Source organism: Pollicipes pollicipes, unplaced genomic scaffold (genome assembly GCF_011947565.3).
Source record: "Pollicipes pollicipes isolate AB1234 unplaced genomic scaffold, Ppol_2.1 Scaffold_7261;HRSCAF=8764_pilon_pilon_pilon, whole genome shotgun sequence".
NCBI lineage: Eukaryota > Metazoa > Arthropoda > Thecostraca > Pollicipedomorpha > Pollicipedidae > Pollicipes > Pollicipes pollicipes.
Window position 1 is genome coordinate 48,807,964 of NW_023597054.1, and position 26,505 is coordinate 48,834,468.

At 57.0% G+C, this 26,505-nt stretch overlaps 2 protein-coding genes across 7 annotated transcripts in view; one reads left to right on the forward strand and one right to left on the reverse strand.

The window, feature by feature from the left end:
* The window catches only part of RpL4 (ribosomal protein L4), a 66,380-nt gene that overhangs the window by 24,375 nt on the left and 15,500 nt on the right, over nucleotides 1–26,505 (forward strand). The gene's annotated exons all lie outside the window — the stretch shown is intronic.
* On the reverse strand, nucleotides 4,048–25,105 carry LOC119111985 (uncharacterized). 6 transcript variants are annotated; one of them, XM_037235900.1, is made up of 13 exons: nucleotides 24,542–24,635; nucleotides 24,224–24,298; nucleotides 15,343–15,499; nucleotides 14,754–14,994; nucleotides 14,260–14,358; nucleotides 12,939–13,125; nucleotides 12,454–12,560; nucleotides 10,420–10,552; nucleotides 9,537–9,638; nucleotides 9,031–9,173; nucleotides 8,457–8,654; nucleotides 5,199–5,332; nucleotides 4,048–4,881 (listed from the first exon to the last, which is right to left on the reverse strand). In XM_037235900.1, the coding sequence occupies exons 1-13, from the start codon at nucleotides 24,618–24,620 to the stop codon at nucleotides 4,491–4,493; spliced, it is 2,046 nt and encodes a 681-aa protein (XP_037091795.1). In that variant the 5' UTR covers nucleotides 24,621–24,635; the 3' UTR covers nucleotides 4,048–4,490. The 6 variants fall into 6 exon arrangements, with proteins under 6 accessions (XP_037091795.1, XP_037091794.1, XP_037091799.1 ...); XM_037235899.1 differs by having other exon boundaries at nucleotides 14,257–14,358; XM_037235904.1 differs by lacking the exons at nucleotides 24,224–24,298; nucleotides 24,542–24,635 and adding an exon at nucleotides 25,036–25,105 and having other exon boundaries at nucleotides 14,257–14,358.

Consider the following 26,505-nt stretch of genomic DNA (forward strand, 5'->3'; position numbering starts at 1 on the left):
ATGTAAGCCGAGGCTGCGCAAGTGACATGTGTAGGTATGCTTATTACGACCAGTATCCACCCAAAATGGCTGTGTGTTCGCAATGTTTCGCTCCCACTTGCCAAAGCCATAAATCATTGCAAATTCACTAGCGTTGTCATTGAAATTGCCCAGATTCACCAATCACCGAAGTGTCAGTCTACAAAGCATCAATCTAATCCTGTGAACTGCCGATTCCCAGCTGCACGCGTAGCCCACGCCCTCCCTTGTGTTCAGCAAAGCTTGGGGCATGTTTGGCAGTGGTGGTCTGGTGGCGAGGCGAATGATGCCAGAGACGACTAGAAACCTGCTCAGGAGTAGGCAGCAGCACCAAACTCAATACAAGTGGTCATTCACTTGTCAGTTTTATCGTTCGACACCGGAAAGTGTGTGTGCGGGAGGACTTCGTGACGTCAGTGGTGACGCGTCTGGTCAGACTTTATCATATAGTCGGACACCGGATAGTGTGTGAGGCACTGTGACGTCAGTGGTGACGCCAGATAGGGGCGCTGTGACGTCTGGTCTGATTTTATCGGATAGTTGGACACCAAATGGTGTGCAGAAGAACGCCTGAATGTATCAAATATATTACGTGTTTTTCGTATAGAGGGAACAGCAGGAGCGGCCGAGACTATCGTTCTTCTATCGAGGCGGAGAGATGTAGCCAGTATCTGTAGTTCGCATACGTGACCCTGCCAAAAGCGCTCTTACCCCCACTTTTTCGATGGATGGTAAAGAAACGCTTTCACAAAAGCGGGCTCTCAGAATCCACATGGGGATATTGCTGGCCATGATGCTGAGACAATGCACGTGCGTTTGGGCACGTTTCATGTGTGCATGTGTCAAACACGTGTGCGTCCTATACGCGTGAGCGTGCATGCAGACCGTGCGCGTCGGTCCAAACCACTGCCGCGTAGCCACGAGCCGGCACGCGCGGGTGCGAGTGCGGACACGGTACAGAGGACCTCCCCATCGAGCTGTTGACGCACTGAAACTAGCTTACACCAGCACGATGAAGACACGCTTCGGCAGGCGGTTCAGTGTGTTGGTGGACACAGCGCAGAAACGCATTAGATGCCGACCAGCTATCGTTTCGTAAAGGCGAGAGCGGATGTATTAGAAACGGCTAGTGATGTGTTCACCGCGCATGAAGGACTCCAAACCACCAACGATTTCCAGCTCCGCTGTAGTTTCTAGCGCCATAGTCGCCCAAAGGAACGCAAACACCTTTGTTACGCAGCCGGCTCGAGGGAGCTCTCGCACTGAGCGCTCCAGCGCAGAAATGATGTCAGCCGGGTTGTTAACTGGCCGCTCCGGTTCGCCGTTTTTATAATGCGGACTGGGAAGACGAGCGGCGATGCAGCTCCCTGGCGTTCCTTAAAAGTTCAGCAGAAAACAGTACTAGTTGTCATGTTATTAGATCAGTCATTGCCTACATCATAGCAGATCAAAGGTCAGTTTATCCAAAAAAATCGTACTTTTCAGCTTTACAACATCGTTCAAACGTACGCTATTTTCACACGTCGTACATCAGTTTCGTGTCACCATGCCTTCTGGTGAGACGAAGCTAAAGTAGGCGTATTCCTTGTTCAATTATGAGTACAATTGTGTATATTTTTGTGTGTTATGATGTATTTATGACATGCGGTTCAGTTAAAGTGAGTGTTCCACATTTGTATGGGGTTTTGAACAGCAAAAGCCATCTTGAAAATCATTCGGTGCATTTCACAGCCCTCATGATAACGCCATTAAAATCCCGTCATTCCGTTTGTCATGCGCCGATCAAGGCCGTGAAAATATCATTGTCGAGGCGTTCATATTTGACGTTCGTTCGCACGATTTCCAGATATGACGGCCGTTAATTGGTTCTCAATAAATGTTTGCAAGGTACGGTGACAGTCCAATAGTGACGTATTAAGGAACATATGTACTGAACAGAGAAATTGTGCTGTCTAGAACAGTCATTTCGACTTGAAATACATCAACAGCTAGCAGTGAGCTTTTTTATCTCCGGTCGCCCGCGCCGCCGTAGGTCGGCATGCATTGTTCCCAAAAAACCGCCGGTAATCCGGAACCAGAAAAGCTAGAAAAACGTTTCTGTTGTCAAAACACACGCAATTTGATGTCTATGGGCCATTGAAAATTTGGGCACGATTGTACAGCAAGCCGGAGAGGCATCCTCAAAAACCCTTAGAGTGTCGCATCGAACCTTGTCTGAGGGAGGGTTATATAATCTCACACCCACCGCCTGATGGGCAGACAGTTCGCTGGGCCGCCGCGCAGCGGTGATCGGGGTTTTGCCCCACTGATGCGAGGTTTACATAACCGGCCGACAGTACTCCCACAATAACGTCGTTTGCGCGAGGATGCCTCTCCCTTTCAGAAGTAAAGTCACTTCAAATTGGACGAGGCATCTGTTGCCAGTTGCCGGACGACGTGTCTACTGCCATCACGCAGTCATTGAGTGATACGCTGTTGGAGGTCGAGCGAATACAATCGAAACAAAAGTTCGACGCGTGCGTTGTGCTGACTGATGACAGCCCTGTACCAGCGTCATCGAGTATACCCAAATGCAACCTTCGGATTGGATTACGAATATTCTCACGAGCAGCCGTGTTATGACCATCAGTGTACGTGCGAGCTGGACGCCGCTGGCGAAGCGCTGTCAAGCTGCCCCTTCAGGCCCGCAAACATTCAGTGATTCGAAGTCGGCGGGGCGACGAAATACAATCGAAACCGAAATCTGACGCGTGTTTCACCGGCAACTGATAGCTCTATACCGGCGCTAGCGAATGCATACATAGGCAGTTCTCGGTTTTCAAGTAAACATTTTTCCTGGGCCGCCATTGTCATCACTAAATATGTAGGCGGGCCACCGTTAGCTCCGCGCTGTCAAAGGGTGATTGGATGTCATCGCTAAATATGTAGGCCGGCCACCGTTAGTTCCGCGCCGTCAAAGGATGATTGGATGTCATCACTAAATATGTAGGCCGGCCACCGTTAGCTCCGCGCTGTCAAAGGACGATTGGAACAAAAAAGGTTATGTCCGCCGGTGCGATATTTTCGATCCCGGTCGACAATGCTTCTACAATAACATCGCTGCTGCTAGATTGCACGTTCCGCGCAGAAGCACAAGTTTTTCAAATATTTTCACATAGAAATCATTCCGATGCCACCTCTATCGAGTGCACTAATACGCGGTATTCCAGCTTGACCATAAGTATTTTCCCGGGCTTTTCCCTGCATTCTCGAGATAGCTGTACGCACTGTCACGCCGTCGTTAGCTCTCCGCTGCCACGATGATGATGATGATGATGATGATGATGAATGATGATGAACAAAAAAGGCGACGGTTACCGAATAAAAGTTCTTATTGCCGGCCGATCGCATTAACAACATGACGTCATTACAGAAAGATTGCGCCTTCCTGACACAAGTAAAAGCATTTCAAGTCGGGCGCCGTTACAGAAATGTTGCACCTTCCTGGCACAAGTAAAAGTATTTCAAGTTGGACGCCGTGTCTTCGCAAACCACCTCTCCAACCAGCCGGCCTACATTGAGTGATGCACTTTCGGGGATCGACGGGAGGGATCGACGGGAAACATTCGAAGGAGAAATCGCAGGAGCGTGCTTTGCTGGCAGGCAACAGGCATGTACGAGTGCCATCGAATGCACCAGTCGCAATATTTGGGTATGTTTCTAAGTATTTTTCCCTGGTGGCCATATTATGGCCATCACTCTTCGTGCACGTCCGCCGCAGTTAGCCATGTAATCACGAGGTGATTTCAACAAAAAGGGGCATGTCGGCCGGAGGCAAAGCAACATACAAAAACACCTGGCACCTTCGTTGTGCTAGAAGCTGAAAGGCCTGCATAAGTGCTATCGAATACACACAGCCATAATCTTCGGATTACGGCTGCGTGGCAAGATTATAATTATCTGTCCCGGCCCGCCGCATTATGATAACCTTTTCTGTCCTCTCGTCGACGTAAGGGGCGACAACGGTCACTCAGTATCACACTCAGCACACTAAGACTTTAACTTATATTTAAATGGCTCTCAATCATTGTATACAAAGCACTTTAAAATAACAAAATACAAAGTGCGAGACGGATAAAATTTCTCTACGAAACTAAAACGGCGAAGCGGGCACTGCGACTATAGCAGGGGCGCCGGCGGCGGTTCATAGCAGGCGGGCGGCCCGCCGGCCCGCGGGCGACGATCATCACAGTGCCGCACCGCCGTCTCTCCCGATCGTCCGGCTTGGACTCGGCACTCACGCGGCGGCGGCTCCGCAGTAAAACTAGGCGTCCAAGCGCGCACCAGATGAGCGTCGCCTACCAGCTCAGAAAAAAAATAACGCAAGCGTTGTCTACAGAGTCTCTCACGCGGCGTCGGCGCAGGCGGAAAGGGGCCGTCGGCGCGGGCCATCCACCCGGGCACGGATAAATGATCGCTCGTCGTCGCTCGCATCACATGTTCTCCGCCACCGTCGACTCGTACACCTTTTGAAACACGTCCGCGGTTGGCTCGGCCTCGTCGCGGGCGAGGATGACCTCGTCCTCCTCCTCCTGCCGCTCCCGCTCCCGCTCCTCCTCCTCCTCCTGCTCCAGCGGCTCCAGGTTATCGTCCGCGTCACGCGGCTCGGGGCTGCCGCCGTTCGTCTCGGCTGGTGTGTTGCCCGGCCGCGGTGCGGCGCCATTGGTGCCGTTGCTGGCCGAGTGGTCCGTGTGGCTGCTGCTCCAGTGCTTCGTCCGCGACTCGAGGCCGAAACCCTCGTCGTAGTTGCCCTTGGTCTTGAACATCTGCTTGAAGTGCGGCGTGCAAAATAGTTTCCCTGCATTAAATGTGTAGGTGTCCATTCTGAAATGAGGACAGACGCGGTCAGCAAACCAAAGCCCAGTGCTCCAACTACTGCCCCTGAAGACGACAAAGCGCGCCAGAAATTTCGCGCGCACCGTATAGAACCGCGCCATTATACGTCACGCATACCGCACTGGCTTGCGTCAGCGCCCGTTCGTCCGCCCTGCGCACTTCGCACACAACTTGCGGCGTAACTTTGTTACTAGAGACGTGTCTCAGCTGAGTCCCTCATAAAGTCGCGATCCACCACGCGCCCGCGCGGCGCTCCAAGCCCCAGCATTACATCCGTACACTGCCGCCGCCACCGCCGGCCCTACCTCAGCACGCAGTTGCACTTTGAGCAGCGGAAGCAGTTCTTGTGCAGGATTCGTTTGTCGACCTCGAGCCGCTCCATGGCGTAGACGCGTTTGTTGCAGGCGTCGCACATCTCAGCCGCCTGATTCGGCTCCATCTGGGGACGCCGCCGGGTGTCAGCGCCAGAAGTCACGAGGGTAGAACGTGAGACGTCTCGTGGGGTCTGACAAACCAATGCACGGAAGAGGGGACGGATGTAGCTGCGGGGGGAAATAGGTGACTTCCAGAGGACCCCCTCCCGGGGACGCAATGTGCGCGGATATATCAATTATTGTATGTATATATATATATATATATATATATATATATATATATATATATACAACATATTTAATGCATACATATTAATAACAATATCAATATCAATACCAATATATATATATATATATAGATATATATAGATATATATAGATATATATATAGATATATATATATATATATATATATATATATATATATATATATATGAATGTTATATTATATATAGAAAGATAGAGATATATGTATATTATATGTGATATATGGTACGAAGTCGCACCGAATCACTGAACGACATTCGGGCTCGGGCGGACTAAAGGCGCGGGGAATAACGTCACTCTTGATAAGAAATTTCGTGGGAAGACCATGACAGGTATCGCTACGGGTTATCAAGCCGCGAAGCTGAACGCCAACTCGGGCGCAAGCGGCAGGAACACAAGGGCGAGGGTGGATTCAAATTGAACAAAAAAGTTCTTGCAAACGGCACAGCAAGAATCTCAAAACGCACTTGGTTTTGAAACACCGGGGACACAAACCACACCTGATACACCCAGCAGACAGAACGACCCACACGAACGCAGAACATCAACGCTCGTCTCAGCTGCAAGCCGCCGATACGGAATGTTCGCACCTGAAAATGCCCAACAGGAAAGTGCAGGCAATTCTAGTACCGTAGTTAGCTAACAGCTGAGTCAGAGCCAACAGCGGCGGGTGGGCCTCGAGCTCATGCCACCGGCCCGCGCGTCACGTGACCACGTGCGTACTCGGCGGTACGGTCACGTGTCACCAGTCTGAAACAAGCTGAGGGCTACGGCTACAGGTGTCGGGTGAAGGGTTAGAGCATGCGGGGGAGGCGCGCTCAGAAACAACTTACTTGTCTGTTACCCGTCCCCGTCTGTCTGGAAATCTGTCGTGCAGTTGTCAGAAAGCTGTCGAGAGTGCAAGGAATGTGCAGATATGTTGTATTAGAAAGGCACGCATTTACAGATGGCGCTGTGTCCAGTTGCGAAAGTGCCAGAAAGCGCGAACGCGAAGAGAGGCGCAGCGATATTAGCGGCTTATCGTAGCGCACAACAACCATGAACATGTTTAACCGTCTCGCTTCCACACAACGACACACAACACTCGAACAACACTCGCAGCGTCCGCGTCTGCACAGTTTGGTCCCACGCCAAGCGCCGTCCGACATCCCGTCATCTACGCCCGCAGCGCGCCCTGACGGCGCGTCCAACAGTCGGAGCGGACGCCGGTGGGGCGCGCTGCGGCGGCGGCCGCGCGGGAGCGGCGTGCGGCGTTCACTGGGGACCAACAGACCAGGTCAGCCCAGCGGAGGGGCGCCGGCAGGGGGCGCTCGCGCCACTGCAAGCCGGGTCAGGGTCGTCCGTCGAAGCGAAGGTTTGAACGAAGGATATAAATGGCGAATCAATCACAACTCTTAGGACACATCTTGAACACTAACTAATTATACAACTATCTGAATAGTTTGCAGTTATTCACACAGAATATTGTTTTAAATAAATAAGTTGATATATATATATATATATGCATATATATATATATATATATATATATATACATCAATATATATATATATATACATCAATATATATATATATATATATATATATATATATATATATATATATATTATATATTGCGTAGATAGACCGTTACGGTATTTTGTCCCGACGACTTTTTGTTTGCTAACATTAGCTCTTTATTCTGTAACTTTTTGCAACGCGCTGGCCTCAACGTCAGCCCTACAGAAGTGCGGTAGACTTGTTTGACGTGACACTTCAGAGCGTCATTTCAGACAGTCTGCATGACAGCTCTTGGGAAGAAAATACTTGAAAACTCAGGGTGGAATGCTGGGAGCGAGTTGTGCAAAACGGCGTGTTTTTATCAAATATGAGACTGACCTGGCGTCGGTTACAATTGTATCGCGCTTAGTCATCGTAAGACCCAAAACGCCGGTCACCACAACACTCCAAACACAACCACGATATTGTTACGGTTAATACCAATCATACCGCGTATCATTTTAACTGCACGCGTCTATATAACAATTTACACACGGCGGTGTGGATTATTTCAAGCGTTAGACAGTCCCGTCCTGCTACCGCCACCTACGGTTAGCCACCGCACTGCACAGCTGTGAGACGAGCAGGCCGTATTAGTAAACGCCTATTAATCGCTAATCCAGTGGCGACTCCGGTCCACGGGGCTTTCTGGAATGACGCGACAGAGCACACCAACACACACGACTAGAGCACGTCACGTGGGAAGCTGACGCCCAGGCCGGGTGACGCCCCACAGGGCTGACCGCTGGCGGCCCGGCCCGCTGCTCCTCAGAAGACGATCAGTGCCAGGCAATACAGCGCGAAGCCCAGCACGCAGGCGGCGCCGGCCGCCTGCAACCCCGGCACCGTCCGACTGAGCAACTACAGCCCCGGCACCGACTGCAACCGACTGCAAACCCGGCACCGTCCGACTGAGGGGGACGAACCGGCACCCCACACCCAGTCTCTGCCACGCCAGTCTCTGTCCTGGCTTTGTAGGCGAGGCAGCAGATCTTCACGATTTAGACGGATCCGCTAACGTGCATTTGGATGGCTTTTCAACACCAGGGGAGCACGGATCGGTTCGCTAGGCACGACGACGGTTGGCGCGGTTTGGACACAGTCGGTTGGCGAGTGGCCACAGCCAGATCAGGCCAGTCAGATCGATGTCCCCAGCCTGTCGCCTGTCTACGCCTGTCCCCAGCCTGACTCCGCAGCCCATCAGACCGCCACAAGTCGGGGGAGGACCGCCACTCAGCCAAGGGCACGGAAACACACCACAAAGGCGAGGAAGCAGCGAGTACAAGAGGCGCATGTCACTGCCAAAACACCGGTGACACAGACGGAGGGCTGTCTCCCGCGTGTGACCCACCCGCCCGCCTGCTGGCGCCGGCGACCACTCACGATGAAGCGGCTGGCCCGGTGCTGCGTCTTCTCAGCCGGCTTCTGCGGCTCGTTCAGCGACTCAAACTTGGCGCGCAGACTGCGCGTGATCTCGAGACTGGGCCGACAATCGTCCTCCACGGTGAACTTGTCGTCGCGGCCGGCCGGCGGGCCCCAGCTCTCGAACTTGTCCCGCAGCGAGCGAGCCTGGTCCGTGCGCTGCCGGCGGGAGGGGAGATCAGGGCGGCCTTACGGAACAGGGGGGGGGGGGGGGGGAGATTAGGGGTACGGGCGTCGCCGCGGCGACTGACTCGGGCATTGACGCGAGCTCAGAATTAGAGTGCGTCGGCTTTGATCGTCTTACGGGTAAGCCCAACACAACGACATATATCATCAATAGCTGCCATGATTTCCAAAAGAAAGCGGAGATCGCGTACAACCCCACATTCCACTGGTCACGTACATATATTCCTGCATGCCTGCATGTAACGCGTTCTTCGCGACCACAACCTCTGTTGCGGCCGACCCACCCGCCTCCGGGGTGGCTTCTCCCCCCCCCCCCTCCGAAATTCCCTCACTACAGACGCTATCTCACCTTGTTGAGAAACTCGTCGGGCACCTTGTGACTGGCACGGATGATGTCGGGGTCCTCCGGCTCCTCCTCGCTGTCCTCAGCCGCGTCCTCTGGCTCGGCCGGCTCCTCCGGCGGTGGCGTGAACGACTTGAGCGGGCGCGGGCCTGCGCCGCGCACAACACTGTCACGCTCGTGCGCGGCCGGCAGCGGCGGTCGAGAAGAGCATGCGGTTTGAGCCTTCATGGCTACACGAGAACGAAAACAGTCTGCTCCCCGTCACGTAAACATCCAGCCATTCGCACAAACACGGTACACACAAATTCAACCCATGAAATCCGTTTTTTTATGGAAAACGACGAGAGACATTCCCGCAAATCAGCTTTATTTAGAGTGCTTTCACCTTGACCAGTAACGTCACCGGTGAGAAAGTGCCAAGCCAAACTGTACCAAATCGCATGCATGTGAGATTGCTGTGGGACGACCACGGCTTTTATCGGCTTGGGCTGCAGTGTCTTTAGAAGCCTCACCGTCCGGCAGGTCTTCCTTGTGCGCATCTTCCTCCATCTGTCGGAACTTGGACAGGATCTGACGAGCGTTACCGTGCGCCTTCTCGCGATTCAGGCTCAGCTCTGTGACGTCACATGTGCGACCAACCAATCAGAAGTGAACAGAATCACGGCATGCGAGGCGATGCCAGGAAGCACAACAAATACGCCATGCATTTAGAAGTATCTTCTGCTTATGATGCCGCGAGGCTTTTACAATCAATGCCCACGGTAGAAATCAAGCATACGCAAAGTTTGAGACACTTGCATTTCGCTGAGTGACCGATCTCACAAGCCACAGAACTGTAACAAGCGACGCGTAACATTCAGGGCACCGCAAATCAGGTTCAGATAGTGGGGGCCATACCTTCAGCTGCATAAGCATGCTTACTCTTCAAGCAGGTGCGAGCGAAGGATACACTGACCAACTAAACAGAGCCAAGCAAACTAGAGGAACCGTATGTGAATTGATCTACCAGGTTCAAAAGGCTTTTTCGTATCTCTGGCCGGCTTTGGAGCGACTCTTTTCTTTTTGTTCTGCAGGCCCATGAAAGCCTGGACACGCTCCTGAACTGTTTTGACTTCGTTTTCCTTAGCTGCGTTGAGAACAGAAGGCTGGCTGTCGTTTCAAATGGTGCTGACACGGTACAACCAACCGAGAAGCGATCTTAACGCATTGAAAACAGAAAAGTCATGACAGACCATAACAACACCAGTAACAATAGCAAGCAGTGCGAATTATCATATTCTTGTTTCGTTTTACACTACAGATGCATCTAAAAACCCAGATTATCTGTGGTAACCCTCAAAAGCGCTGTCAGACTCATGCGAGTCCCTCGACAGAGCCAACCCCAGCTCGACATACCTTCGTCTGTGTTGCCGGTGCTCTGCTCCATCTGCTTGAACTTGCTCAGCATGCGTTTGGTGGTGTCGCTGTGCAGCAGCTCCGGGTCGGCGACCGGGGCCTCCATGACGGCCTGACCGTCCGGCGAGTCCCCCTGCGTCCGTACAGGTCAGCGGTCAGCACAGGTCAACACAGATCAGCGGTCAACAGAGGTCAGTGGTCAGCACAGGTCAGCGATCAGCACAGGTCAACACAGATCAGCGGTCAGCACAGATCAGCGGTCAGCACAGGTCAGCGGTCAGCACAGGTCAACACAGGTCAGCGGTCAGCACAGGTCAACACAGATAAGCGGTCAGCACAAGTCAGCGGTCAGTACAGGTCAACACAGATAAGCGGTCAACAGAGGTCAGTGGTCAGCACAGGTCTGTGGTCAGCGGTCAGTACAGGTCAGCGGTCAGCGCAGGTGAAGCGGTCAACAGAGGCCAGTGGTCAGCACAGGTCTGTGGTCAGCGGTCAGCACAGGTCAGCGGTCAGCGCAGGTGACGCGGTCCGCCGGCCGACCGGCCAGGCCGCGGGCCGGTGTACACGACAGACCGGCAGTCCTGGTGCACCGCGCCCACAGTACCAGAAACGGCGGCGCTATCGGAGGCTTAGCGGCCCGCTAATCGCAGCAGCTGATATAATGCCGATAGCACAGCGGTTCTGCCAGCGGCAGGATAGGCCTCTGCTAAGGAGCGGCAAGTCTATGGCACGCTTCGGTACACGCCCCACTTGACACTCACTGCACAGAACTGCGCGGCTGATTTTGGATGGCTCTCTATATACACGTGTTTCATCCAACGGGAGTGAAGCGGTCACAAATTTGACAGTGCTCGTTGGGTTATTAGCTTGCTGGCGAGTCGTAAAGGCCAGTTACCCCCATGCATCGAGGGGACAGACACTAGCGATAGACTACAAAAAGGCAGACGAGGTGTCTTCTGGAGCTTCTGTGAAAGGCAGCTAGCGAGAGGAATGCATCTAGCCAACTTACCACACGACCAAGAGGGCGAAGCCATAAAAGTACCAACACTACAGCACTCCAAAACTTCACGCAGCGGACAGCAAACAAGTGCTTCGCGGTCAGAAGGGCCAGAAGTGTGTGCGGAGAGGGTGCCGCGGCAAAAACGGCCGCAGTCAGAAAAAAAAACGCCACGAGCGAGCGACAGGAGTGAGCCGGCGCCGCCGCCGGTGAGGTGGCTGCCGGTCAGCACCTTGGCGTTGTGCGCGCGCGGCGGGGTGGCCCTGAACGAGCGGGCGCGCCGCGGCTCGCCCTGCCGTAGACCCTCGAAGAACTGGAACCGACTGGAGATGGCCGAGTTGGGCGCCACGACGTCGCCGCGCCGGCCGGGCCTCTTGGCCCAACACTGCGGGGAGTTCTGCAAGGCGCCAGGGCCAGCTGACGCCGGACAGCGGGTGGGCAGGTGGCCACCACCGGGACGGTACCAGCGGGTGGACAGGTGGCCGCCACCCGGACAGTACCAGCGGAAGGGCAGGTGGCCGACACCCGGGCCGGTAGCAGCGGGTGGACAGGTGGCCGCCACCCGGACGGTACCGGCGGGTGGGCAGGTGACCACCATGGGGACGGTACCAGCGGGTGGACAGGTGGCCGCCACCCGGGCCGGTAGCAGCGGGTGGCTACCACGCGGTGGGCGATGTCAGGATTATCGGCGAGGAGCACGCCCGAGCGACGTCCTAAGCTGCAGCCGTCACCGCCTACTTCTCGGCATGCCTCGAGCGCACCGTCGCCATCTCTGCACCAGGCGAGGGTGTGCAGATAGTGTGCAAAAGAAACCATGTCGCAAGTTCATAACGCAGAATCTTATTGACACGGAGACGATACACAGGAGGCTTCCACTGCACGCACTCTCCCGTCACCAGCAAGTGTCCGCGCCGGTGGACGACACCAGGACGTCTCAGTTGACAGCGGCCGCGTGTGTTGGCGGCGGGGCCGGCACGCTGCGCGGGCTGCTGCCGGCCGGGCGGCACAGCGACGGAGGGCGGTCGGTGCACACTTACCCTGGCGAGCTCGCTGCCGCCGGCGTCCGACGACAGGCTGGCGAGGGCCGACTCTCCTGCCGCCGAGCTCTGGTCGTGGGACAGCGAGTGGCCGTTGTGACTGCCGCCTGCAGCGAGGTGGAGCGGGCGTGTCAGCCGGGGCCGGGACAGGTCACGCCAGACCACGGCCGGTCAGGTGACGCCGCAGGCGGCCCGCGGAGCACAGGACGACACGAAGCGCAACTCACTCAACGGCAGCTGTGCAGGGTCTGAGCCTCAAGACGACGGGATAGACGGGCACCGATAACGCAGCTTTAGATAGCGCGGGCCGGTTACGATGACGTCGACCGTGCCTGCCCACTCCAGATTTGAAGCTTATTAACCGCGCCCGTGTGGGCTTAGTGACTAACCGTCACCTCGCAGTTCTGCGCGCACACCCTGGCCGAGCCCTGCGTGTCGTTGTGCAGCCGCCGGCTTGGCGCTGGCGCCGCCGCCGCCGTCCGTACCGTTCTCGTTGACGGCCGGCGCGTCGGCGTCGGCGTCGGTCTCCGCGGACGCCACGTCGCCGCGCTCGAAGCGGGACGCCATGTCGGCCGCCCTGCGGCGCGTCACGGCCTCGTGGTCGCGCGCCGCCGCCGGCCGCGGCGAGCCGGACTCCTGCACCGCCCGCTCGTATGAGGCCCGCAGGTTACCCTGGCGGTCGGTCCGGACACCGAGGTCAGCGAGGGCGAGAGCGCTCCACTCGGGCGCTGTCAGCTGGACAGGCGCTTACGAGGAGCGACTAACGCAGCGCGCAGCCGAGTTGTGGACGAGCCGAAGACAAGCACAGTTCTTATAGTCGCCAAACCATTCGATGCTATGATACAGGGTGGGATTCAAAATCAATTACACGGAGTGGAAAATAAGCCATCCTCGGCCAGCAATACACGAGAAAGTTGTGTGAAGAAGGTATATATATATATATATATATATATATATATATATATATATATATATACCAGCTTAAAGCAGGTTTTTAACTGTAGATAAACATCTACGAACGCCCAATGACTAATGAACGGCGTGCGAACAGAACGCAACAACAAACAAACCAATACCACTGAATAAGCACTGGCAGCAAGTACTCACAAGAGTTCTGCAGACAGACAGCCCAGCACCGTCACGTGTTACATGGGCACCACAGCTGAAGACCCACCCGGCGTGCATGGCGTCAGCTGAGTACGTCTATGTTAGTCTGCTGGTGGTACGACGCAGTGCGATAACACGCACCGGCGCCGCACCCGCCTCAGGAGGCGCCACGTCACACGTTTAAGAAGTATCGTTATTAGCGACGACGGAAGAGCATCGTAAGAGTCCCTGTCATGAAATGTCAATGAGGTTCCACACAGCGATGCTCTACAGCAAGGCTCGTCCCAAGAAGCCTCCTCTGCTGCAGCTACAGCACGTCTGGCTTCCAGGACGCTGTGCTGTTACAGCGGGGTCACCACACTGGCCAATGAGGCGAGGTGTCGCGCGCAATATTGGGGTGAGGCACCGAACCACGGCTCAGGCCGTTGAAGTACCCTGCGCGCCTTCTGCACGGAACGGCACCACCGGCCCCGCATGAGACTCGCGCATGTGGGCCGTAGTGCACCTGCTCTGGAGCCCGCTGTACAGATATTACGAAGACTGCCGCCACCTCCTCAGTGAGCAGTACGGCGGATAGGGGCGAGTTCCCGCTACCGTGACCTTTTAGAGGGTCCAGCACCGCCACCGTACAACCATGCGACACCTGCGAGCCTGGTCTACCGAGTGTGGGTCATGCGGCACCCGACGCTACTCTACTACCTGGACGACGAGGCTCGGGTCCTCCAGAGAGCGTCGGCTCTCGGCCTGGGCCTCCTGCTCCCTCAGGGCCTCCTCGTAAGCCAGCTTGTGTTCGCGCGCCTACGGGCAGGGGCGGCCGCTCAGGCGCGCTCGACGCCCGGCGCTCGGCCGGCGCGGGCTGGCGCATGCATGCAGCCGCACACGAGCTACAAAGCCACGCGCACCGGACGACGCGGCAACCAAACGGAAATGCAAAACATGCACAGGGTTCTGAGAGCTTCATGATGAGACCATGGCGTCGCCAATGGTCACACCACCATCTCGAATGAATTAAGAGGGACGCCGTGTCCCACGTCGATGTGCCGCCCCCACATCCACTCACTGAGCAGAGCGGCCGCTTCACGGGCGTGTACTCAGTGACCCGGCCCCGCCCTGCCACACACCTCCCAGCGCGCCGCGGGTCAGTCGACACAGCACCGAGACGGACATGCCGGCGCGGCGGCCGCCACACTCACGCCGCAGATCATGCCGCGCAGCTTGGTCTGCTCGCCCTTGTCGTCGGGCGTGGGCTCGCGGCGGCCGCCCTCGAACCGGCTCTTCACGTCTCCCAGGCCGGAGAAGCTGATGGGCCGCTCGCGCCGCGTCTTGCTGGTGGAGCGCACCAGGTCCGGGTCGCGCCGCTGCTCGTCGCCAGAGTCCGCCGACTCGTCGCCGGAGGCCGAGTCCGCGTCCCGCGCCGAGTCACGCTCCTGGAACCTGGTGGTCCGGCACGTCACTAGTGCTGCCGCGGCCGCCGCCAGGCGGAACTGCGGCGCTGGTATTGCGCCGGACGGGGGTTGTAGATCGGGACGCGTAGCAACACGTGGGGGACAAACTTCGGCAGGTCAATTTAGAGAGCAGTACCACAAACTCAGAACAAACTCAGTAAAACCAGTAAGAAGCATCTCTGACACGAAATGAAACATCGGTTCATCGTAATCGGAGGAACGAATATGATGAACCAAACACGAGAGTGCGGCTCCCCCATCGCGGGCATAATTGAGCAAAACGCGATACAGATGGTATAGTATTGCATAACTGCAGTACCGGATATTCGGGGCGTACCTCTTCATTTTGTTGAGGATGCTCTGCGAGCGCTTGACCTCAACTGAGGCCAGGCCCTTCTCCTGGTCGTCCTCATTGGTGCGCTCGAACACCGAGAAGCGGTCCTTGACGTTCAGATTCTGCAGGTCCTCCAGTCCGTAGTCCGCCTTGTTCGAAGCTGAAAGGAAGGAGCACGCTGGCTTGAGTTGCGACATTCGTCGCGACAGAAAGGGAACACTACCCAACATGCTCACTGCTGAAGACGAGCCGCTCACCACCAACAAAGTGCGCCACCTAGCCACGTTCCGGGCCGAGGCCGATTCCAGATAGCACACCACCTGCACGACAAATAGCCGTGGACAGGATCGAGCCCACTACACAGGCCGGAACGGAACGAAGGTAGCAGTCCTTCTCGTGGATGGCACCGCCAGAAACAGCTCCCATCAGCTTTTACGTTTCCACCCCACGACTGAACGTGAGGCCGTGCGTGCGGATCCGCCGCCGAAACTTCAGGCCTCGGAAATGGGCCGTCCCGACATCACTCTGCCATCCTTCCAGAACCTCATCACGTCTGTCAACTTGGCATGCCCTTCCACTCTGAAGTCGCGCGAGCCATCAGCCGGGCGCCGCTTGGAGCAGCGGCACGACCTTGGGCCGGTGACACGGCCGTCGGCGGCGCGTGCGTCGACAGCGGGTGCCCCTCCGCGGCACGCGCCACCGACGCGCCGTGCCGGGCCGTGCCGGCGGCGGGCCCCTTACGAATTCATCGCCGCCTCCTCCCGACGCGAGCGGCTCGGGGAGGTGGTGCCGGTCGGCGACGGGCTTTCCCGTCTCACGCGGAAGGAGCGTGCGCTTCTGCAGGCTAATTAGAGCGCCGCCAGCGGGTGCCGCTCCGACTCGCATCCGGGACTCTCTGCTGGGCTTTTAGCGACGCAACGTCGCCTCAAAGAGAGCCGGAGCGCGTGGCGTGTGGGGTAGGTTCCGTGATTGGCTGGAAAGTCCGCCCGTTTAGCCCCAGGTCCCAGTCGTGCGCGGATCAGCAAGTAGAGGTTTAGGGACCAAAGAGCGACAGACAGAAGACCAGTCAGTTTAGCCACGTTTCAAACGGCGTGACCCAGTGATCAAATGACATCCGTCAGCGCCGAAACGAGACAGTTCAGGACCAGTGGTAGCCGACGGTGACCGAGTAACTAACAATGGGGCGACGCGCCGGAGCCGCCAGCGCCGCCGCCGCAGGGGGCTGGGGAACGCCGCCCCTCGGCAGTCAAACTCGACCCGACCAAGTCGTGACATGAGGCCGCCAAACACGGGGCGTGACTGACTGCAAACCAGAACTGATCAGCACACCGGTCTGGCACGACAGAAATGCATTGTCGATGGATAGCGGCTCAATGACAGTCCACTGCTGGTCATTACCTTCTTTTGGACAAGTGTTTAGGCCACATACGAGGTGACTACACTGGTCAGCGTAAAACAGCCTGGCTTATCAATCACCGGTGAAGCAAGGAATTTGGAAGCCCAATGATTTGGAGATTCTCATGCGGAACATGGGCAAAGCAAGGATCTGATAAGCTAGCTGATTTCTCCGTATTCTTTTCTGCATCAGTGTACCGTGACTGAACCGTGATTATTCCCAAGAGGCAGCCGGTAGCCATGTGGAACAGCCCAAAATTAAAGGAAGCGCCAGCGATGAATAATTTACAGGCACTCAGCGTCGGCGGCCCTGCACGCATCCCCGGGCCGTATCTGTGAGCCTGCACAGCACCGGGACTGCATCACAGCGCCGGGACTGCATCACAGCGTCAGAACGTCCGAACCGCCCTAGCGTTTGACTGCATTACAGTACCGAGCCTTCATCACAGCGCCCGGACTGCATGACAGCACCGGGACTACATGACAGCACCGGGACTGCATCACAGCACCACGACTGCACCACAGCGCCGGTTCTGCATCCCAGCGTCAGAACGTCGGAACCGCTCTAGCGTTTGACTGCATTACAGTACCGAGCCTTCATTACAGCGCCGGGACCGCATTACAGCGCCGCGACTGCATCACAGCGCCGGGACTGCACCACGGCGCCGGGACTGCATCACAGCATCGGGACTGCATCACAGCGCCGGGACTGCATCCCAGCGTCAGAACGTCGGAACCACTCTAGCGTTTGACTGCATTACAGTACCGAGCCTTCATCACAGCGTCGGAACTGCATTACAGCGCCGCGACTGCATCACGGCACCGGGACTGCATCACCGCGCCGCGACTGCATCACAGCGTCAGAACGTCGAAACTGCACCTGCTTCGGACCGCTGCACAGCACCGGGACTGTTTCGGGGCGGGTCGGCGCCGCAGCCAGGCCAGCCGGACCAGCGCTGCGTTAACACGGCGAGAGACGGACCGGACCGGGCCGGCACCTGTCGCGCGGCGTCTGCGGCGCGGGCGCGACAGTGGCGCAGATGCGGCGGCCGGCCGCTAACGGAGGCTGATCCGCCGCTCATTCACGGCCTGATCGGCGAGAAGGGTCTGGAGCGGTGTCGGCCGCCGCCGCCGCGCCGGGCGCTGGCCGAGATAAACGGGGCGGCGGAGGAAGATGGGCCTCACGCGGATCTACCCAGCTTGTAAATGTGACGAAGACAAACCAATACATGCAAAGGACGGCTGGGAGGAAGTGCAATGCTTGGCTACGGTGCCTCATTGGACATGACCGCAGAATGGGTGCACATCCAGCGTATCGTAGGTGGGAAGAATGCTACTGTCCTGGATGCAGTACATCCCGGACCGATTCATCCGGGGATGCCATGGCTGATCCGATAGAATTCCCAGCTATGCTCAGTCGGACTGACTGGGTACTACGGCATGGTCGACCGACCGAACAGATGGTGAAATATCACGAAAAGGAGTGACCGAGTTCATAGTAAGACGTGGAGTCAAAGCTTCGCAGACACAGCGAGCAGTAAACTGGACGCGGTGAACGGAGCCGGTGCCAGCGCTGTCACCTGGCCAGCTGCAGGTGACTGACCCCATCGGTGACCGTAACCGCACGCGCCGTCCACGTCTTCGGCGTGGGCGTCGTGACCTGGTCGCCCTGGTGCCGTGATCACTAGCTTGGCGATCACTCCATCAGACATCACGAACATCAGGAAAGTGGCGAAGTAGACCCTTTGCACCGCAGGAGCTCCACTGACGCCGCTCGGGATAACAATCCATTCCGTCAACAGTTCAATGGGGCAATGGAAGCGAACGGGAAACGTGCCGTTATGACATTTCCAAAATCATAGGTTGTTCAGTGCATTAGCGAGGAACATTATTCACATAGATAAGACAGTAGTATTAGCCTTATTCCTCGGAGAAAAAAAACCAGGAGAGTGGAGATATAGTTGGGTTGATTTTTCAGCAGTACGTCTTTATCGAAACAAAAGCAGAAGATGTTCTATTGTTTCGATAAAGGCATGTTGCCGAAATATCAACCCATATATCCCTATTCTCCTGTTTTTTCTCCAAGGAATAAGGCTAATACTACTGTCTTATCAATTTCCAAGGCCGGGCTCATGCATGGTAGCGCAGATTGTTGCGACGTCCTTTTCTGCATCTGTTTGGTCCTCGCCATTCTACCACTCCAAACGTCGTCGCATCTTGGGTGTAGGATCATGCCCGCCATAAGTCATTTAACGACGGCCCGCTTGAACGCAACAGCTGGCAAGGGACATGGTAATTCGCCACCAACTCCTGACAGGTGACCACAACGAGGGGCAGGCTGGCCACATCCGCACGTGCTGCCGCCCAAATCGACCGAGCCCGCGGCCGTTTTTGCCAGTTTTCGCCGGCGCGGCTGGCGCCGGCTGGTCCCGGCTGGCCGCCGCGGCGCCCGGCTGTGCGGCCGCCGCGGCAGCCGTGTTACTTTCTGAGCGGTCTGACCGAACAACACCATCTGCGCCGACCGCGGCCGGGCGCCCGTGGCCAAAACGCCCCGGGAAGTGGCGCGTCAGCGGCAGATGCGACGCCGCCGCGCCGCTACTAACGGAGGCTGCATCTGACCAGAGCGGTGCCACACGCGCCGCCCGGCTTTGGGACGCGCACTTGAATGGGGTTAAAACACAGCTGGGCCGGAGAAACGGAGAACACGGCACCGGGCCGCTGACAGCACCTGCCACAGTGGCGGCCGTCGGTGAATGGTTCACAAATCGACGATAGGATCGGGAGAATGACTTCGATGTCATCACGTGGCCAATAAAAATTATGCGAAGCCGGGGAGAAAAAGGTCCTTGGACAAGCCACGGTCAGATGCTACGAATTAGCTGCAGAGAAGTCACTGGGATCACGTGCACACGCCGATCTGGCTGAGAAAAAAAGTAATATACCCAATGCACTGCATTGCTGTGTTGCAGATAAACCGATCCTCTAATCCGGCAGTGAGCATCAGCCATAACCGGATATGACAGCAGGACGAACAAATGCGCGCATAGTCTAGGCGGGAATGTTGTTGAAAGTCAGTCGAGCCGCTCGATAGGTTCCTCTGACTAGCGTCAAAAATGATATCACTCCTTTTACTCTTATAATCATGTAATAGCATGGCGGGGGGATGGCACTTGCTCACATCGCTCGGAGGGGGGGGGGGGGGGGGGGCTAGCCGATAAGGTTGATCTTACGTACCCCAAGAACGCGATGTCTCCCGGATTGCGGTCACGTAAATTTGCGTTTTCGATGTCAATGATTACCAATGCTGTTTTTTCGATCAGCCTGTGGCACGCTCGACTTTGTGTCCATTTTCAAGTTAAGTTCCCCTCCCATTGCAAGATCTTTCACCCCCCTGTTTAACAATACATCAAGTACACGAATAAGTCGTGATATACAATAAAGTGAAACAAACAAATTGCCTCTATGTGCAACTCCCGTTTATAGATGGCGAACTGCGAAGACAGGTGAATGCGACCGGCCACCTTTTACTACTTAAATGCTGCTGCATATTGTATTGCGGTGCTCCCTTGTCCCGATCCATGCGTTATCGCGTGAAAAGCCTGCCAGTAAGTTCAGACTGATATAACATATTAAGGAATCGGCCTGACGAAAGCTGATAAGGTACCTATAGGACACTATGCGGTTAAAACTCACAAAACAAGAAGACTAATAGTGATGTCTTAGGAAGCTATTGTACCAGAACTTCAGGGCTGCATTCCATTGGTCATTTTTGTCTTTTTGCCCGTAATCATTAAAAGTCTGACAGGAGAATTGAGGGGGCCAACTTAAATCAAGCGTTGGGGGGGGGGGGACTCAGGCCCCCGAAAGCATATACCGTGCATGAAGACGTTGATATAAATGTAGACTTGTATCGTGATCATGAGGCCATCACAGCTGATTTAATAAATCCAACACCGAGCCGCACTGCCGGTGAGCAAGCTAGGCGAGGCCCGCAGTAAAGCCGAGCCGGGCGGGAGTCACAGAGGGGCCGCTGAATCCCAGCGCCAAATCGGCTCAACCTCGTCCTCAATCGAGACAAACACCAACCATAAGTGCCAATGACATCGCACCTGAGCCCGACCAACGTCATCCTAACACCGGTATTCAAAAATAATTGGCCACTCAAGATCACAACAGTGGTTCATTACCCGCATATTGATCGGCCGTTTAACAGACCGCTGTCATCGGCCAACATGCAGATGCTGCCGAGCTTCATAAACGGTGCTTTGTTCTGAGTCACGATGCGGCGGAACACGACACACCCATCGTTTCCTACTGACAGTTCCGTGAAACATATCCCAAGGGTTCCAAAGTACGCAATATATGTCTAACAACATTGACGTACACGGTCACGATGCTACCAGAACCGTCTGAGTCGATCTACAGCTCATGACAAACAGCGAGTGACGAAAGGAGCCAATACCTAAGAACTCACAAGCAATGCCGGAAACACGAAAACCCCGAACAGCCCTCGGAAACTACCACACAAAAGAAGCATAAATGCGCCGGACAAGCGCGCCATCTACCTTTCCTGCCGCGGACGCGCATGCTGGTGGAGCGGTGCACGCTCTTCAGCTCGCGCACCAGACTCTCGCGCATCTGCGCCATCATGTCGTCACCGCTGCCGCGCCGGAACATGACGCGGCTGGAGCGGACGGCGGCGCGCGCCGCCGGTCACCTCCCAAACACCAAGCGACGACTGCCGGCGGCGACGGCGGCCGGCAGCGGCGCGACGCTGGCGCCGCCCGGCGGCCGCGGCGCACACCACGGCAGCTCGGAGCCCGGCATCCGACGGCGACATGACCGCGGCCCTCCCGAGTTATCTATTGATGCGTTTGACAGCTCAAGCCATTACCACTGCTTAAGGAAACCTGGATACCGCGACCGAAGTTTCTTACAGCGGGAATCGAACCCAAAACCTTTTGCTCGCGAGTCCTGCACAAAAGAGGCAGAAACACCAGCACCTCGTGGCCATTGGAGCTTTACGGACAACACTCAGCTGCTGCGGCTATATGGCGTCGCCTGTCTCTTACCCTGGCAGGAAGGGCGGACACCGCGAGAAATCGAACCCTGTACCTCTGGTTTCCCAGACGTGCAGCCTCGTACCTGGCCCAGTGCCTCGTAGCTGACCGACCACTCCCACCATCCCCGCCCGTGGCAGCATGACCGACCATGCTGACAATCGATACGCCGTCCTTTCCGGTCGTTTGCGGTGATAATAGCGGCAGCGGAGGGCGGCCGACAGCTCCGCTGATAGGTCAGGCGGACAACGGTAACGTCATGATCGGAGTTTGATTGAGCGGCGAGCGCTATGCGCTCTCGGCCGTGCCGCGAGCGAACTGTGTCAGCCGACGGCCCGGCGCGCGCGCAGGTGGCCCACCAAACACAGCCCGCGGAGAGATCTAACGACAGAAAGAAAAAGTTCATTAAAAGGCTCGAGGTTTCGTCGGCTGCGTCGGCAGCAGCAGAGCAACAGATGCCGGGCGCCGACAGGCCAGTGGCACAGTGAGAGTAGGCTGGAGAAGACGGATAGCTGGCGAAGGACGTGACGATGGCCGCGTCCTGGGAAGCCGCACTGGTGCCGACACGGCCACGCTAGCAACGCGGCTCGGGACTCCAAGCTGACGGAATCGCGGCCAAAACCGTCGTGGCATGATTCGGCATGAGAGGTAGGAATAGGCCGGAGCCTGTCGCGTTTTGCAGAGATGTAGGGATCTATTCCGCAACAACTTGTCAATACTAAAGCCAACCGTGCAAACGCATTGTTCACCGCGTTTGTAAGCACCTACGGAACGTGTTTGTATCTACAGAGGGAAATACGATAAATCACATGGTTTCATCAGCGGCTTGCTGTTTATTTCAACAGCGCATTACGATATTCTCTGCTGAGCTGATTGCTCCTCAAGGAGTGACATTAACAATGAAAGTCGCAAATTTTTCCTCACTATAGCCCACCTCGAACCGGCCGGAACGCACCCGGGAAGAGAGGGCAGAAAGGACGCCGTTTCCCGTACAAGCTTGTGGCAACAGTTTCCCGCGGCATTGGCCTTCCCCCGCCCCTCCCGACGAATAGAATAAGTTTCTGGCAGGTTTACCCCAGGCTTAGGCTTGGTCATTGGGCCTTACGCTTTCAGGTTTAGCTTCTGTCCATCATTCCAACTGCTTTGGCAAGACATCACCAGCCCTAGGAATCTGATGAGATCAACTCCAGGCAGTCCACTCATGCAGATCTCGCACCCTCCGACTCAACAGCCATCAAAGCCGGAGACGAAGCAGAACGTAGGCCGAGCGAACCCTAGGCCTCAAAAGGCCCTCAGAACGATCTTCGACCATGAAACGATACATCCTCGATCATCAAACGATAGAATAATCGAAACGTGTCCTTGCCCAACACCGAGTCACGAGCATCCGAGTACCCACGACCGAGGAAACCACTGCTGAACACGCCCACCAGCCAGCGGACGCCGGACCTCCGTCCTAGCCGCCATGGCCACGGTAAATACTGCAGAGAACATCAGCGCTTTCGCAACACTCCACACCTCGCCGCAGACGCGAGGGCTCATTAACGCCGCCCACATTGGGGCGACACGCCCCGTCCTGTGCCGGCGGCGGCGGTGGCCGTGGCCGGACGTCGGCCCGTGACGCGCCTCCCGCCCGGCCACGTACCGAGCAGGTGCGAGAAGACGATGACGACGCCGTTGGGCAGCCGGAGCTCTTCCGTCTCGCGACTGAGGTTCGGCAGACTGGCGGTGCGCATGGTGCGTGCCGTCGGCGGACACCGAGAGCGGCGCTGCGTCGTCGTGGACTCCGCGGCGCAGACTGCGGCGCCGGCGCCGCCGCCGCCGCGACGGCGAAGTGGAGCAAGAGCTCGCGCGTCAGCCGCCACATGGCGCGCCGACAGACGGCTAATTGATACCCTGAGTACAACTATTTGGCACCCGGCTGGGCCAGGCGAAAACGGCGCGGGACAATACCGGCCCGGTGTGCGGCGGCATTGGCGGCCGCTCGTGGAGCGCGGCTCCCGAGCGAAAGTCCCTCGATCGGGCTCGCCACAAGCGCCGAGAACCCGGCACGTCTCGCGCTGGCCGCAGCCGATTGTCGGGAGTTTTTGCGCGACGCCGGCAGGTGTCAGTACAGGCGCAACAGCGCCCAGGCAGGCGGCCGGGGACATTAATCCTTACTGCGACTGTGCGTAGCGAATGAGTCGTTACGGAGCAGGCGCCTCTGATGGTCGGGTTTCTTCTTTCGTCCAGCCTTTAACCGGCTTGAAGTGACCATGAGGACACCATTTCAAGACACGTGCATGTGAACCCAGTAGGCCCCTGCATGTGCAAGACTGGGAACACTTCAATCACGGTTCATAAAATATGATTAACAGAAGCAAAAATTACAGCCCATACGACATGGAAGTCGTTTGACAGACCGTTGGGGTACTTTCCTTCCCGCTTACCTTCGTGGCTGAAGGATGTTACCAATGGATGGCTACTGGATGACCTACTGTTCGTGAGCCTTCGGTCTGTTAATTCTGCATCGGAGTCGCAACAAAAAGGATAAGAATGGTCAAAAAGTACATAATTCAGGCCATCACTTACGCATCGACACAAAATGATATAAAAACGGCGCGTAAGTGGATCGCAACTAAGCGGACACTCTTAAACCCCGTTTGCGCACATCATGTTACTTCCAAACTACAGAAAAATGCTTTGAAACCATGTTACGTACAGTGCCATCTGCTGGAGGTCATCAGACAAATAGCACCTCACTCTACCTGCTTCATTCCAAGCCACGACATCTTGGACAGCGACCGTTAGCCTCGCCAGCGAAACTCGGACAACCGTAAACGCCATCACTTAGTCTAATTCCCACTCTCTCCTGCCTCCACCGGCCTCGTTTATCACTCGGTCGTTTCGGGCCACTTCCACGGCGCACTCCCCCACCCTGCGCCCTGCGACCTATACTGGTCATGGGGTCAGCCGCGCCGGCGCCCACGGCATGCCGGGTCACGTGACAGGCGGCAGGGTCCGGCCTCAGTCCAGCTGGAAACCCCGCGACGGGCGGCGAAGCCAGCCTGAGCTGTGACGCCGCTGGTGGCACTGTGGCGGTCGCTCATTGACAGACAGCAAACCACATCTGATAGTAAATTCGGGCTGGGAAAACGCAGAGCCTGGCGTCCTCGAACCAAGATGGACGTCTCTCCACGCCCTTGCCGGGAGATCATCAGTCACGCCATCTGCGGACGATGGTAGCGCCATCTATACTTACCGGTACGCTGCTCGGGGCGCCATCTACCGGCCACCTTGTTGGTGGGGAACAGTTGCGCCTGCTCGTATTGCTCGCGGCTGAACGAGCCCGTGGATGACACGCTGCTCGAGCGCAGGAGCGGCTGACGGCTCGTCCGCGACTGGGACCCAGCCCAGCCGGCAGCACGTGACACCGAGCTAGGTTGCACCGCTGCCGACCCATCAGTCACTGGCGGGAGACGACTGCTTGCCGGCTCCGTTCGGACCTCGTCGGACCCGGACGTGAACATACTGCCTGTCGTCAGCACCGGACACCGGCCCCACCGCTGCGACTGGGCTCGCTGCGGAGCTCCCAGCTGTGGCAGTGACGCTGACGTCACGCTGAGACGGACCGTCCGGACAGCTTCTGGCCGGCGACTCCGAGTCCGTCTCCTCACGGCTGCATTCTTGTTCTCAGGAAGGCGCGGGGACACAGCAGCTGAGACCTCAGAGTGTCCGGGAACGTCACTCGCCGCGGTCAAATCGGAAGCCACGAGTTCACTCCTCAGGACGCTCGTCACTACGCTCGACAAAGGCGACACAGTCGCCTCTCTCCACGATCCCGTGCCCATCGCCCGCGCTCGCCTTCTCTTCACTGCGCCGCGCTTCGTCCTCGCTTCCATCCTCCACTCCGTCCTCGCTTCCATCCTCCACTCCGTCCTCGCTTCCAACCTCCATTCCGTGCTCCTCGCCGAGGTCGTGGCGCTGCCTCAGCCGGGCTCCCAGCAGTTCGAAGAGGGGCTGGCGCGGGTCGCGACGGCGCATCTCGGCGAGCGCAGGGCCGGCGGCGTACTGCGCGCCCCACCGCCGGCCGCCGGTAGCCCGCCGCCCAGGTGCGCCGGCACGCCCGGTCGATACGCCGCCGCCACGGTGTGCATCTGTGCACGGTGCACCGCCGAAAAAGGCCCGCCGAACGGTTCAGAAAGGAGCGACAGCTGTGACCGACCCCGGCGGTCGGCGGTCAAGAGTAGCCGCAGGCGAGCAGGCGCAGACGGCGGCGGACGATGGCGCGGCCCGACGCCGGGCTGTGTCGGCGATGTCGGCGCAGAACGCACCACGGCTTAAGCGGATTCGATGCAGAGTGAGACGATGAATAGTGTGATTGACTGCGATGAAATGGAGCCGCACCGTACATTCACCGGAGTGTCGTGAGCTGGCGGCACTCAACAGCACGTCGCCAGTCTCATTAAACAGCACGCTGTTCGCCTGAAGAGGACGCACGAAAGGGCTGACGCCCCGCCGCTCCTTCACTCCCGATGGCCCAGATCAGAGGAGCAGCGCTTCAGGGCGCCCGTATCAAGGCCGCCATCTCCTCTCCCACCTGACCCACCTCCGTCCACACCCCGCAGCGACAGCCGACACAAACACGCGACCACGCCGCCGGCTCACCACCGGTCGGAGACGCCTCCAGCGGCCGGCTGGCCCGGGCGTGACCGGACCAGGAGCCAGCGGG

Coding starts and splice junctions, on each gene's coding strand:
- LOC119111985 (XM_037235899.1), bottom strand. CDS start 24,620: ATGGCGTTTACGGTTGTCCGAGTTTCGCTGGCGAGGCTAACGGTCGCT. Junction 14,995..15,342: donor ATCCTCAACAAAATGAAGAG/GTACGCCCCGAA, acceptor CCGGACCACCAG/GTTCCAGGAGCGTGACTCGG. Junction 14,359..14,753: donor TGCGCGGCATGATCTGCGGC/GTGAGTGTGGCG, acceptor CCCTGCCCGTAG/GCGCGCGAACACAAGCTGGC.